We start from the raw sequence: 15,253 nt of genomic DNA, 5'->3' as shown, positions 1-15,253 counted from the left end.
TGTTGTAGTTTTTCTCATACTGTGAGAGCCATCTATTGTGAAGCCAGTTATGTTAGTTTTATACACTGCCCAGCCAAAAAAAAAAAAGTCGCTGTTTGGATTTTAATAGGCAAATACTTAAGAATCTATGGATGAATCATTATTACAGTGATTATTATTTTTCTAGCATGTTATATGTTGGGCAACGCTTTTTTTTTTTTTTTTAACCCTAAAAGATGGAGTGTGTAGCTTTTCATTTCTTAAACAAACATGTAGGAATGCATATCATGGCAATGTTCCAGGATGACAAAGTCAAGATTCATCAGGCTCAAATTGTGAAAAAGTTTGGGAGGGAGCATGAAGAATTATTTTCACACATGAATTGGTACCTCAGAGTCCAGACCTTAATTTCATTGAAAGATTTGGGATGTGCTGGAGAAGACTTTACAGAGTACTCACCTCTTGCATTGTCAATACAAGATCTTGACTGAAAATTGATCTTGTGTTTTTGGCCGGGCAGTGTATATATAAATGTAGGGTTTAAGGTATAACTAAACAATAGTTAATGCATTAGGTATCATGAACTTACAATGAACAGCATTTTTTAAGTGTTCCAGGGTTTATAATAGTGTTGTATATTGGTTTCAGGTGCACTCCAAATTCCGCTACCCTTTCTTCTATGAGATGTGCTGGTATGTGCTGGAGAGGTATGTGAACTGCTTAACCAGACGTTCGCACCTCAGCCTGGAGTTCCGCGTTCACACTGGTGAGTTGGCTAAACTGACAGTTGCTGTGACAAATGTAACCAGAAGTCATTTTCGATTGACAGAGAGCACTGGCAATGCAACAAAGTTTATGTAAATGCACAATAATTTGATGTGGCAACTACTAATGGGAGCGCAGACAATAAAGCTTGCACAATCCACCGCCTGATACAGAATGTCTGCTAGAAACAAAAAGAACAGCAACTTGGTGCCATCCTGCAAACTAATCACTGTCTGTGTGAATGCCTCTTAATTATATTCAAGTTTATCAGATTTTTTGTCCTAACCAGGCATGACCAGTCGGTGTGGGACAAATTTGAGGGAGGGAAGATACTGCTGTGTGCACAGGAAGTGGGAGAAAGAAATGACTTGTGGGACTCCTGCACAATATAAATATCTAAAAATAAAATAAAGCTTCTCAAATTATTTTATGTTTTAAGGTACAGAATGTTATTCATCAATTGTGCAACAAGGTGAGGTCAAAAGCATCGTGTTTATGGGAACAGGAAAAAGTAGCCTATGACACTGAATTATACTGAAATAGGACAGAAAAATCAGTTAAGGTTTCAACCTTAGAGGGGGATGAAATGCAAAACAGGGTTCCTTAAAAAGTCTTAAATTAGATTTTTAAAATTTAAGGTCATAAGTCTCAAAAAGTCTTATTTTTATTTATGAGAGTTCTTAAATTTTAGATGACACTTTGATATAGACATATCTAAATCATTTACCAAATTAAAACTAATTAGCGTACATATTATTTTTTTAATTATTTTTTCTTTGTGGATTTGCTTGTTCACGTGACAATTCGCGGGCCTACCTGCATTTCCTACAGCGTATAACGTCTGTCTCCTGCACACAAAAGGAAGAGAAAGCAGAAGAAAACGGGTAAATGTCAGTTCAGTAACCGTTGTAAGTTCATTTTTTTTATGTGCGTAGGGCTGTGTGATAAGTACTATCGTCTATAATGATTTCGTAATTATTGTTTTAACGATGTGCGAGCTGACATTGAGTTTGTCACTTTCACTACATGATGTATGCAGTTATATCCCCTCAAAATTCAAGATACATGGGCATTTTTGCCCCGATGAATTTTTGTCTTATCGTATGATATGATGTAGTTATATTACAATATCACATGAGCAAGAGTGCCGTTTCCCCAAATCAGCACGATTGCAAATGTGATATTAATTTTATACAACAGTTAAAGGAACAATACGTTAACATTGTGAGGTACATTTTAGACACAATATTGTCAATATTGTTTGTTTTTTCTTTATTTCGCCAATGAAAATTTCAAAATGAAGAACAGTAGAACAGTCTCCGTGCAACAGGCAAATGTTTTTTATATATATATACTGACTGAATCCGCGTTTTGAACGAATCAGTTTAATTATTGATTCAATGACCCATTCAAATTAAAGACGGTCATTTGCTTCATTCCTGAATGAATCAGTCGTTTGAACAAATCGGTTGAATGAATGACTCACTCATTAAGACAGTGATTTGCTGCCACCTACTGGCAGTTTAGTTTCATATTTAAAAAAACATTTTAATTAAAATGTTAAAATTTGAAATAATTTCATATTTAAATATTACAAATGCATTTAAAAACAATTAAATGAAATTTATGTAGACAAATTGTAAATGCAGTGTAAATATATTAATGTAACTTCTGATGCTGCTTCTGTGTCACCTCTGCATTGCAAAGATGGATTTTGTTGATAATGGCTTCATTTGATTGGTAACAGCCCTATACTGTGTTATTATTTTAATTGAATTTAATTTGAATGTTAGAATTTGACTTAAAAGGTGATGCATACATCTAATAATTTAAAAAAAAAAAGCCCTTATGTAGGTAAAAATACCCTTATGTAGGCTAGGTAAAAATGCCCCTGGAAATCAATTCAAGGTTGCAAATATTGCCCCTTAATAAAAATGTTAATTTCTGTTAATGTTGTGAACTAACCACCGCATAGAATATGAATAATATAATTGTCTTTGTGAGTCAGCTGTCCACAACAGGCCTAAATCAGCCATGGTACCAGCACAAAAACACACTCAGCAAAATATCATCTAATTATTATTAACAAACTTTGAAACTTTTGAAACAACTTTAAAAAATATTGAGAGAGAATTTTTTTTGTCAATATTGCACACCCCTAATGTATAGTATTAATTTTTATTTCTTCACGTCTTAAAAAGGTCTTAAAAAGCCTTAAATTTGACTTTAAAAAATGTGCAGCAACCCCTGGTAAAAGTTTCAAATGGGAGAGGGAAGAAATATGACTTATTTTTAGTGGGAGCGGGACAGAATTCTCGGAGCAGGACTGAAAAATCAGTTCGACACAGACCTCTACTACAAGTGTTTTAACTCTGAGTGTGGACTTACTTGAGTGTAAGATGCAGAAATGATCCAAACATTTTTATTGGAGAGAGTTTGAGTATCAATTTTGATCACTCTTACTGAACTCCATGAGTAATGAGCCAATCTTTTAAATGAGCCCTTCTTTGCATTTTTAATCTCAGAGAGTACATAAAAGTTCCCATGTTTCCTTATTTCACTCTTATTTATCAAGATGATTCCTAGAATTGCTCATGATGTGTTCTCGTTTTTGTGTACTTTTTGGTAATTTCGGGAAGATCTTCCAAGTAGCATGTGTTCTCTTCTGACCCTAATTAGCTGAACCCAAGCTTGTAACCGAGTGTCTCGTCTCTGCTCCCCGGCTGGACATGGAGGAGAACTCGTGTGAGACGCAGTTAGAGAAGACAGAGGGGGTGACCCAGCCCTCCTCAGCTGTCCCTCCCTATCAGACCTTGAAACCCCCAGTCAATGATTCTGAAGACAGCTCCAAGTCCTTCCCTTCAGAGTGTCCCAAGACTCCGTCTGGCTCACCTGGAACAGAGCATGCGGGCAAATGGACCCACTTGACAGAGTTTGAGTTGAGTGGACTCAAGGCCCTGGTGGAGAAGCTGGAATCCCTTCCGGAGACGAAGAGATGTGTTCCAGAGGGCATCGAGGATCCACAAGCACTGCTAGATGACGTGAAGGTCTTTACACATTTTCCACTTGTCATTTGTTTTGTCTCTCACATAATGCCTTGAATTGACATCATTATTTCTGCCACCTGATTGCCGCAAACTGCAGTTTTTCCTTTTATGAAGAATAATAAATGGAAGTAAACACCTGCTGGGTGGTGTGGCCTAGTTGTAGACCAAGACTTGTAGGTTCACGTTGAAGGTTCACACCCTACAAGGAACAATGCATGATTTGTCACCATTTTGTGTCACTGGGCAAGACATTCAACACCAGTTTGCTCCAGGTGGGCTTGTAACATAAGGTGGTCTCAATTTATGGTGACATTAGCTATGTTTCCATCCAAAGTTGCGAATTTAACAAAATTGGAATATCGTATAAAATATTTGCGAATAAAGGACCGTTTCCATCCATTGAGCTGAAGGCAACAAAACAATCACTTCCTGATAAACTGGTGCTAAATATCACTAAGAAAAATGAAAGTTGCTGCAGTAGGAGAAGCCACTGTATATAATGATTTTCGTATATAATAAACTACTTGCGCCTGAGAGCATGCAGACGAAAAGCAGTAAACACGGTCATGTTATCTTGCTTTCGGAGGCGGATGTCTGCTGTTTGGGAACGCAGTCATGTAAGACAGGAGGAAATTATACCAAACCACCTTGACGACAGACTTTGCTCAGGCACTTCAGAATGACCAAAACAGCATTTCAGATCCTGTGCAACGAGATTGGTCAGCTGGTTAGTCCAGTTATGCCGTCTTTTTTGATGCACATCGAGGAATTTATTTAGTAAATGTGTTTCTACCAGAGTTTATGCGCATGTTTTCTTATCGGATAAAACATTTATCTGACTTAATTGAGCGCGTACGTTTGTTTTAATGCACATTTTTAGAATTTATCTTGCCTTTTCCTTCGTGTTTTATTTATTTATTTATTTTTATTTAAATTAAAATATAATATACTTCATCATTCTTTTATCAAATGTATTATACATAAATGTTTGGTGTCTGAACTTTTTTTTTTATATTTTATGTTATTTTTCATTCTTTCCTTTCTACTTTTTGAACAGGTTGTCTTGAAGGAACATGCCGATGACAATCCAAAGTTGGCCATCTCTGGTTCTCCTATTGTATGCTGGCCAAAGAAGTCAGGCAAGGTATGAATGTTTTTGCAGAGCAATTAGAAACATGAATATGTGGCCGAGCAACATTCTTTAACCAATTCTTTAAGGTTATTAATATGATTTGCATATGTCATTGGTTAAATATTCTTAACAGCAAAACAGATAAGGAGCAAAACATGTTATTAAAGTCCATTAATAAATCTCCATTCCTTCTTATTTTTTTTGTGTTTCGTTTAAGCTTAATCTGTGCTTTACTGCAGATGTTTAAATTCAAGTGGGTTTTGATGTCACTACGTATTTTTGTTGTACCACCAAAATAGTAGTGTTGTGAGGTAGTATTTCTGTGGAAATATGATGCAGTGTGTATTTGTGTTTGAAAAGGTGAAGCGAAAATTTGTATTAGTATTTCACTGGAATAATGACTCAGCTTCAGACACAAGGGAATTGTTGCCAGTCCCCCAAAATTAGACCTGACCAATCACACGTAAATCTGCATTTATAGACTTGTTTTAGTTAATTTCCCTATTGACTGTGACATACGTGATTGGATGTTGTCTTTTGTACCCCCCCCACTTCACGACACTAAAACTGTCTTGTCTACTAAAAGCCCAGCTGCTGAATTTTCGCCTCCATTGTGTCTGTCTTTTGTGATTAAATACCATCTGTCCTTATACTGCCCCAACTGGCCTCTCTTCTTTACCTCATGACCCTGTTTGAACATGTAACACTTCTGTTCTGCATGCCCTCTTCCTATTGGTTGTGTCCAAGCTGTGTTGGCACATATTAAAGAGCCTATTTTGCATACTGCACACCCATTGGCTCTACTGTTCCCCTCCCTTCCCACTTCTTGGAACTCCCCCCCTGTTGCATATTCATGAGCATGTCTTGCTCTAGCCTGTGTGCTCTGATGGCTAAGGAACAGAAGGGAGGGCTGTGCCGTCTCACAGCCAGTAGCAAGCCGGAGCTACAGCCATGTCAGTTAGCAAAGCGCTGAGAGGACTCTAAGAGCCATGGCCATGTCGCTGATAGCTGACGACGAGGAGGATTATGAGAACTCGGATGCTGAGCAGGTAGCAATGTTAAGCTGGACCTATGGGTCCTTAAGACTTAAAGACAAGAGATGCAATTGGCTGCATGCAGCTGTAATATTGTATTTGTGTGTATTTGCATGTGTAACTGAAGTACACGTGATAAAGGAGCTGTCAGAAATGTTTATGGTGAACACTGATAACTACATATATGACTCTACTCAGCCTTGGGCTCATTTTGGTGTAGTCTGACATTGTTTGATGTTTATTTCCAAAAGAAAGGTCACTTTTTTTTTTTTTCTTTCTTTTTTTTTTGTGCCATTTTTCTTGAATGAATATTGCAGCAGGTTGTTGAAACCTGAACTTAAAGTAACATTACATGATGCTGTAAGGTATTGTTAGGTACTTTCAGAAGTTGCAGATGAAAGTGAAATTGGTGACACTTCATTTGTGGAAGTTGTGATATTACGTGCTATGCCAGCAGCTACACATAGTTTCAGTATGTGTATCAGATACAGTTGATGTTTTAATGCACACTGCAGTGTTTCGAAGGCGTGTGGGTTCTTTGAATACTTTGCATATGTCTGTTTGCACGACTGCCCACGTGAGACTCTCCCAGCGTTGTTTTATCCTTGGGGTTGGGTGAATCTTTGAATGTCTTCCAGTGAATCCTTTTGTATTGCTCTTCTAGTGAAATGTAAAAAAAAGCTGACAGCACTGAGGAAGGGATGCAGCTGCTAGATCTTTATCATTTAATCGTCCATCATTAGGATGAAATGCATCTCTTTCTGTTTGTAAAAACATACAAAAGTATGTTTGTCCAGTTAAGTACACTTTACTCTCACCGCTCGTTCTAGATATTTGTATAGCTCATTGTGTTTTTCAACTTCCTCAATTTCAAGGATATTTTTAACTGTTTTGGCCGCAGCCCAACAAGGGCCTCTTTGAGCCGGTCCTACGAGATGAGCGCATGGGGGAGGGGCAAAACAAAGAACCAATGTGAGCAAAAACAGTTCAGACATGTTCCTATTGTGAGCATATTTAGTCCTGGACCTGTAGTTATGAAATTGTTGCTGTATTCTGGATGAAATGTAACTTTTGGGAAGCAACACATCTGGTCTTGGACACTATTTTCTCACTATCTTATACACTGTATATGTGTGTGTGTGTGTGTGTATGTATATATATAGGGGCGCAGTAGTGATCAAGCTAGTTTGTGATTTGTATCAGTTAACCTCCAGTCTTTTGGTCACCTCTGCTTAGGACTGGCCCTGCAACCTTTGTATATGTTTTTGTATTTGCTGTAGTGAAAAGGCTTTATTTTGCTGATATCTGCCTCATCCAGTTTTGTGAGTTTAGTGTTAAATATCAAGTGTAACTTCACACCCTACCAATTAAAGTTTTCCTCGTCATTTTCTCTGAAACTGGGTGTGATTATTTTTTTTCCTTTTTCTTCTGTTGTTTTTGCAGAATAATTTTAATTAATATTAATTTGAATAATATTCTTAAGTTGGATATTTATATAAAGATCATTTGGTTTAATGACAGTATCACATTCAAAGTGCTTGAGTCAGCTTGTTTGTGTATGTTTACTATGGATATCTTTCGCACACGCACCTATACCAGACAGCAAGCAAAATCCATGACTGCCCTTAATATCTATAGTAATCCTGTCTTAGAGGTCGTTCATCTCTGCGGCAGTTTTTATAACGTTATGGATGCAGCCTTTAATTTTTGGCCTTGTCTGCACGCTGCTCTAATGACGGCAAGCAAATCTGTTTAAGGTATTAATCTATCATGGCATGCATGCACACTTAGCTGTGATGGTTTGCAGCTGAGGTTGGCTTGGAAACTTCTTATTATTTTAGTGGTTTCACAACTGAGAAGTGAAACATTTACTCACTTTGATAAGTTTATATTTCAACAATAAAATCAATCATGTGACTGTAGATAAGCTGTTGATAAGCCTAAAATTTGAATTTTATTCCGAGCATTTTGATCTGATATCAAAATGACAAATGTGCATTAATGTGGGGAAAAATATGGATATAGTGATGAGAGATTTAGAGACAGCTAAACCCACAAGGAGTTAGTGATTTATTTTTGCTGTCATACTCCAGTGTCGCCCCCACACAAAAAAAAAAAAAAAATTCAGCATATATTTTTGCCAACATCCAATAGTTTCAAAAGAACGAGATTCTGAGTGGTGGTCCTGTAGGACCTTCACTGAAATTTCAAGCTCTTGTCTTTAATCTGTTTAAAAGCAGCTCTTACAATTGCAAAACCACGACATCCATCACATTAACAAGAGATATTAGACTTGGCCTGGAATGTTTTTCCCACTGGCAGCCACATAACTATCTCCCTCTCCCCAGGCTCTGCTGACCACATGCTTGAATTCGTGCTTCTGTTTTCCTCCAAACACAGTTTCATAACACATCATATCTGAGATGTTGTGAAACAGCAGTTTCTGCTTTCTCATTTTAGCAAGAACACAACAGTATTTTTTTTCTCTCCACCAAACAGCCTTTCATCCATGTAGAAAAGACTCATGCAAGGCAAAAAATCAATTCTACTACAAGCATCAAATCCAAAGCTTCGTGCAAACAAGACTTTTGACTCCATCTGAAGAGCTAATCTCAAATCTCAGAGGCCGAGAAATCCACTTAGGCTGTTTATAAGAAAAGTACCTATTGAGGAGGTCGGGTTGCACGTTCCCCCTCTGGCTAATGCGATTGTTCGTGTTTTCCTCTCCATTACCGAAGGTTCATAAAAAGGGTGGAGGCCAAATCTATTCCCATCAATCACCCCGTGTCCCATAGTGCTGTAGGAAAGTCGTGCCGTGGGTGCAGGGACAGGCATGACTTGATGTAATGGGGACATGGCAACCCAGGGGATGTGGAGTATTGCTGTTTGAAGAATAATTCCCTTTGACTTGCTTGGGAGTATATAAGTGTGTATGTATTAAGCTTACTTATGATTTAAAGTCTAAATGCACTGTTGCCATTTTGGCCTGATGGCCAAGAATATCAAAAAGGAAACTGAATCAATAATGGAAAGTGCTTCACATCAAGGAGATCTAATGGCAAATACACACACGCTTATTTTCATTCTGACATCCCTGCTACTGCTGTCATCCTTCCTCTGTTGCACAACAGCTAAATCATTAGTGTTGGAATATTTGTGTTTCTAGTAAGGAAATGCTGTTAGGAATAGTTCATCCATAGAACTGCATTACAGGCCTGTCAGTTTTCCATTTCAAAAGAAGAAAAACAAAAATGTGAATGGCGGGCAATGGAGGAAAGCCTTGTTTTGTCCTCCAGGTGGGTGTTCCTATAAGTTTGTGACATCATGTGAAAACTATGAATATTCATTGACTGGTTTAATGCATGTTCCTGCAGCTGTATCCTGACTTATTTTTCTTTCATTGATGCAGAGTGAATAAGAGCAGGGAATGTTCTCCAACTTTACTTGACTGTGAATACTGATAAAATCTGCCCACAGTGTCAGAGTAGTAAAAATATTTTCTCATTTTCAGTGCTGCTGTTCTTCTATTTTTTTTTTCCTTTTTTTTTTTTTCTTTAAAGTGCCTCGAGGGCATATAAATAATTTGCATAACAGCACATACAACTAAAACAGAACCATATGAACCCACTCTTAGAGTGTGGTGTTTCAAAGTTGATAGATTTGTGATTCATTATGTTTGTGTTCCCTTGACTGCATTGCATTGCCTTACTGCTCAATTCAGCAAGCGGATTGTGCATAAACAAATTGTGTCTACCATGTCCTGGTTTCCAAACATGTTCAGCTATGCAGTGCAACAATGTATTTTAACTCACTTTTTTAGTAATCACTTTTGTTTGATCATTTTGAGACCTCATTATAGTCTAATCATGTTTCTCATTTTCCTTGTATAAGTAATTTTGGTGTTCTATATGTTTCAGCCACGGCCGCTTAATCGGCCAAAACCCAAGATGGGCTCATCTCCATCCGCTGCTCCGTGCTCGGCAGCAGGTGGAGCGAAGCTCTCATCCAGTCGTGGTTCATCTAGTGCCAGGCGCAGACGAACACGCTGCAGGAAGTGCGAGGCATGTACACGCAAAGAGTGTGGGGAGTGCCACTTCTGCAAGGACATGAAGAAGTTTGGTGGACCAGGCCGCATGAAGCAGTCCTGCATCATGAGACAGTGCATAGCGGTCAGTCTGGGTATTCAACATTAGATTTGATCCTTGATTTGCTGAATGACATCTGGAAAAGCTAATTGCTGCTCTCTGCATGTTTTACAGCCTGTTCTACCTCACACTGCTGTGTGTCTGGTGTGTGGAGAGGCTGGGAAAGAAGACACAGTAGAGAACGAGGAGGACAAGTTCAACTTGATGCTCATGGAGTGCGCTATCTGCAATGAGATCCTCCATCCAGATTGTTTGAAGGTTGTCTTCCTAATCAGGCCACCAAACAATTGGAAACTGTGATAGCTAAGCCATAATGGCATAAACAATCTTTTTTTTTTTGTCACATTTTGTATTATCATTTTACACATACAATGTGGTCTGCCTCCTGTTCTGTTAAGTAGAAACTTATTCTGTTCTGTTGTTCAGGAGAAGGATGCTGGTGGCATTGTGAATGATGAGTTGCCAAATTGCTGGGAGTGTCCGAAATGCAATCACGCTGGAAAGACAGGGAAAGTAAGCATCATTGTCCTACCTAGCAATGTACTTAAAAAAAAAAAAAAAAAAAACGAAAACAATGGTTCAACAATTTCATATCATGTAAATGATGATGGCAGTGTTAACTATTAAGAGATAACAATTACCTTTCTGATAAAACGTATTTGATATAAATTCGTCTTGTCTTCTTTCCCGCCTTTTGGCCACAAAGCAAAAAAGAGGCCCAGGGTTTAAGTACGCATCCAATCTCCCTGGCTCTCTGCTCAAAGAGCAGCGGATGATCAGGGACATAAAGGAAGAGCCAGACTCGAACATGTCTACAGAGTCCTACACCTCTACTGTTTCACCGGTCATGAAGAAGAAGACAGAACGAGAGGACAATCCTACCTGCAAGTCAGAAGACGCACTTAAGAAACGTTCCCCCAAAATGGAGGACAACCCACTCCGCAAGAAGAGAAAACTCTTTGAAAAGGACTCTGACTCAGATTGCAATGTCAGGAAAAAGGTAGCAAGAAAAATGAATAAGTAAAAGCAAATAAGAGATGAAATAATATTTTTTGCAAAGCATGTATTTTGACCCTCTTTTAAATCCACAGAAGAAGCGCTCAAAGCCTGATGCTCTCTCAGCATCTAATGTCCTGGGACAGATCAAGACAGAAAGAGAGGATGATGAGGAGTATGATGAGGATAACAGACAAGAACTAGAGAGGAAACCCTTCAGTTTTGTGCCCTCAGAAGAAGATGATGGAGATGATGAAAGGGAGGAAGAAGAAGAGGAGACGATGAAAGAGAAGAGTAGCCGAGAGGAGAACGGCAAGATTTTACACAAGACCTCTGCTACGGAAGGTGACCAATCACAGGGACGTTGTACCCAGGCGGGGCCTAGCAGCGACTCAGGAGTTGATGCACAGTTGAGGATCCAGCGAAAAACCAAACGCAAACCTCGCCTGCCCAACAAAGAACTAAGCAAAGAACTGAGCAAACAACTCAACCAGGAGATCCAAAAGACAGAGGATCGTCTGGCTCATCAAAATGGCAGGACAGTAAAGACAGAACCAGATAGTGATGGAGAGGACAGAAAACCACTGAATAATGGCAGCAGCCATCTGAGAGACTGGCTGGGGCCTAAGCGTGAACTAAACGGATCCTTGCGAGAACAGTCCCCGGCGAGTTGGATCAGGACTACACCTACCCCTGTCTTCCGGCCAACACCTTGCCGCTCTCCACCGAAATGTGTTCAGATGGAGCGGCATGTCATTCGCCCCCCTCCGATCAGCCCTCCACCAGACCGACTGCCTCTAGATGATGGCAAGAATCATATCATGCGCAGAGAGGTGTGGATGGCAGTGTTCAGCCACCTTGCACACCAAGACCTGTGTGTCTGCATGCGGGTCTGCAAGACCTGGAACAGATGGTATGTCTTCCAGAAATTAGGAAAGAAAGCATCATCGTATGTTTTGCTTTTAAGTTGCGTTTGCACTAGAGATAATACTGCAACTAGAGTTAATACTGCAACACATATCTAGAGGTCTACCTTTTCCCGCAATACTAAGTGAGCATGGATGTATACATGTGTTTTTATTGGTCTACTTTGCACCCTACCTTGCTCTCTTCCTTAGCCACACATCTAACCCTGACCAATGAAAATGAAAACACTGAATTGGAATTGGGTCGCAAAAATGAAGTGAATCTTTTCACTTTCAGTAGTGGCTTTAAGTAGCTCAGATCCTTGAGGTTTGGGTCCTCCACGTTATGTATTCCAAGCAATTGCCAAACTCAAATTGGTTAAATGCATAGTAAGGTTAACTCTTTTGTTCTCAGGTGTTGTGATAAAAGACTGTGGACCAAGATCGATCTGAACCGGTGCAAGGCAATCACTCCTCTCATGCTGAGCGGCATTATCCGAAGACAGCCGGTCTCCCTGGACCTGAGCTGGACCAATATCTCCAAGAAGCAGCTCAGCTGGCTAATCAACAGATTACCTGGTACAACCACACTTTTACTTACCACCTAATTTGTTTAAAATGGAAACAGTTTTGTTTCAATGCTCCTCAGGTTAACTGTACACCTGGATTGTGTGTCTCCAGATAGTGTACCATTTCTATGTACTCTACATCTCAGTCTTGTTCCTCGGAGATCTACCTTCCTGCAAAGCTAATTAAAGCTGTGTTTCCACCGCAGGAACTTTCCCCAGGAACTAGGGACTTTAGGGTGGTACTCGGTGTGTTTCGACTGCAGGGACCAGGGCCTAAATGAAAAAATAAAAATTTCCCCCTCAGAAGGTCCCTGCTCGCGAGGTAGTACTTTTTCAAAGTTCAGGAACTTTCGAGGTTGGGACTTGGGAGCTGAACTGAATTGGTTGACTCCACGCAGAATTTTATTTTTTAACCAAAATTTTTAAAAGTCTGTTGCGGTGCGTGCAGTAAGAGATGTTTGCTATTCGAATCAACAATGGAGTTTAAAAAATATGACAGATGAACCGACGACGAGGTTCAGGCTTTATTAAGCTTATATGCGAAGGACAAAATCCAGCGGGAACTGGAAAGTCGCGCGCAGTCCTACGTCACTGGACTAATTTTCTAAAGGCAGCTCAAGATATTTGATGAACTCTGCATGAAAGTAGATCTCCAGAAACAGGATTGGGCACCCCTGATGTATGCAAACTCCACTCTCATGTCCAATAATTACATGACTACTTTGTGTTGGTTTCCTGGCAGGTCTGAGGGTTTTGTTGCTGGCAGGCTGCTCGTGGGCAGCTGTATCTGCTTTATGCACATCCAGTTGTCCTTTGCTAAGAACTCTAGATGTGCAGTGGGTAGAGGGACTCAAGGACAACCAGATAAGAGACTTACTCTCTCCGCCAACAGACAACAGACCAGGTACTAAATGATAGCATTAACTGCTGTTTATGTACTCTTGACCGTTTTTCTTCTTTTTCATAGCAGCCCAATGTGTACACATCAAGTAGCACAGTAACATTTCTGTTATCTTGTTTAAAAACTGATTTGGTAAAAAGTTGCTTATTTGTGTCTCTCAGGTCAGTTGGACAGTAGAAGTAAACTGAGGAATGTGGAGGATCTCTGTCTAGCTGGTCTGGACATCACAGATGCGTCCCTGAAGCTGATCATAAAACACATGCCTTCACTGTCTCAGTTGGACCTTAGTTACTGTAACCACATCACCGACCAGAGCGTCAACATCCTTACGGCAGCCGGCACCACGACCAGAGACTCTCTCACTCACATCAACCTGTCAGGTATGCAGGAAATACTAAAACCCTCACATAACAGGTTAGACACACTAACAGTTGAGTGGGCTGGAAAACAACCATGCATAATGTGCGTGTGTGTATACACACACAAACTCACCTTGATCTAGGAAAATTGACATTTGGTGGATTGCTTCTTGGGGAAAGCATGATGCAAGGCCACGACTCTTCACTTTGCTTCTAAGGTCAAGCATTAACTGATGTAAATCTGAGCAGTTAACAATATGGACTCTAAATTCCTGTTTCTTTTCTCCACAGTTTGTAACAGAGTTACAGACCTGTCATTGACCTACTTCAAGCGCTGCGGAAACATTTGTCACATTGACCTTCGGTACTGCAAACAGGTGACCAAAGAGGGTTGTGAGCAGTTCATCGCAGAGATGTCTGTCAGCGTGCAGTTCGGACTTGTTGAGGAAAAACTACTGAGCAAACTGAGCTAGTCAACAAAGACACTGACAATAACTTGAACTACAACCCAGGGAACTAACAGTTTCGCCCTCCATTTTCTACACTTTTTCAACACAGGATGTGTGGAGGCTAACACACTCAACAGAAAACCAGCAGAGAAAAATGGCTACTTGCTAAACAACACACTCCAAGCAAATGCCTGAACTCATAGCCAGAGCTCACAAGTGAAGAAATGTATTCATCTCTAGTGGCCAATTCAGCCTTTCAATCTGTTTTTTTTTTTTTGTGCTGCTAAAGCAAACATTTATTAATTTTTAAGTTTACAAGGCACAGCTGGCAGAGTGTGCCAACGTTAAAATGCTGTTGAAAGGCATGTTTACCCATATATTTTGCATAAATGTTATATTAAAAAAAAAGGTTTTTATAGTCAGTGCAGTGTTGCAGTGACAAACCTGACTGTTATTTTCTTTCTCAGAAAAGAAAAATTCAAGATGCATGTGCTTTTTTCGTTACCATGCAAACGTTAAGCGTCATGCAGTATTAATTTTTGTATCAGAAGGGATTTCACACTTTATGTGCAGTATTAAATGCACTCAAATATATTTAGACTTTATTGACAGTATTCAGTCAGTACAAAGTTCCTTTTTTTTCTACGCAGTAGGAAGTTAAGCAGATTCCTATCTATACTAGCTATAGTAACTGTGCAGATGTTTCTGTAATGTTAATTTAAGATGTGATGTTCTTTAATGTTATAAGATGTTCTACAGGTACATTCTCTTTTCCATACGACTATATTACTTACCTTGGCTTCTTTAATATGTATATATCTAGGGGGAAAACGTATTTGCACAGTTTGACCTGAATAAATAGTTATTTTTTCCAGTATTTATGTTTTGCTTAACGGAATCTTGACTGTGTGAACAACTTGATATTTTTTTGTGTACAAAATGGTCATAAAATTACTTAAATCGTACAAGATT

General features: G+C 39.3%; 1 protein-coding gene across 3 annotated transcripts in view; it reads left to right on the top strand.

Annotated features, from left to right (window-relative positions):
• LOC127520714 (lysine-specific demethylase 2B) overlaps positions 1–15,158 on the top strand; it is a 30,836-nt gene extending 15,678 nt beyond the window's left edge. For 2 of the 3 annotated variants that reach the window (XM_051909152.1, XM_051909155.1), the window contains 12 exons: positions 628–745; positions 3,424–3,791; positions 4,849–4,935; positions 9,875–10,126; positions 10,217–10,360; positions 10,529–10,616; positions 10,801–11,102; positions 11,194–12,011; positions 12,419–12,582; positions 13,315–13,476; positions 13,635–13,853; positions 14,124–15,158. In XM_051909152.1, the coding sequence (XP_051765112.1) occupies positions 628–745; positions 3,424–3,791; positions 4,849–4,935; positions 9,875–10,126; positions 10,217–10,360; positions 10,529–10,616; positions 10,801–11,102; positions 11,194–12,011; positions 12,419–12,582; positions 13,315–13,476; positions 13,635–13,853; positions 14,124–14,305 (2,904 nt within the window). In that variant the 3' untranslated portion in view covers positions 14,306–15,158. The remainder of the gene's footprint in view (positions 1–627; positions 746–3,423; positions 3,792–4,848; positions 4,936–9,874; positions 10,127–10,216; positions 10,361–10,528; positions 10,617–10,800; positions 11,103–11,193; positions 12,012–12,418; positions 12,583–13,314; positions 13,477–13,634; positions 13,854–14,123) is intronic. The other variant, XM_051909153.1, reaches the window with a different exon arrangement.
• Positions 15,159–15,253: the final 95 nt, after the last annotated feature.

The sequence above is a fragment of the Ctenopharyngodon idella genome, chromosome 10, assembly GCF_019924925.1.
Source record: "Ctenopharyngodon idella isolate HZGC_01 chromosome 10, HZGC01, whole genome shotgun sequence".
NCBI lineage: Eukaryota > Metazoa > Chordata > Actinopteri > Cypriniformes > Xenocyprididae > Ctenopharyngodon > Ctenopharyngodon idella.
The sequence above is the reverse complement of the archived record's forward strand: the minus strand, read 5'-3'. Positions and strand labels throughout refer to the sequence as shown.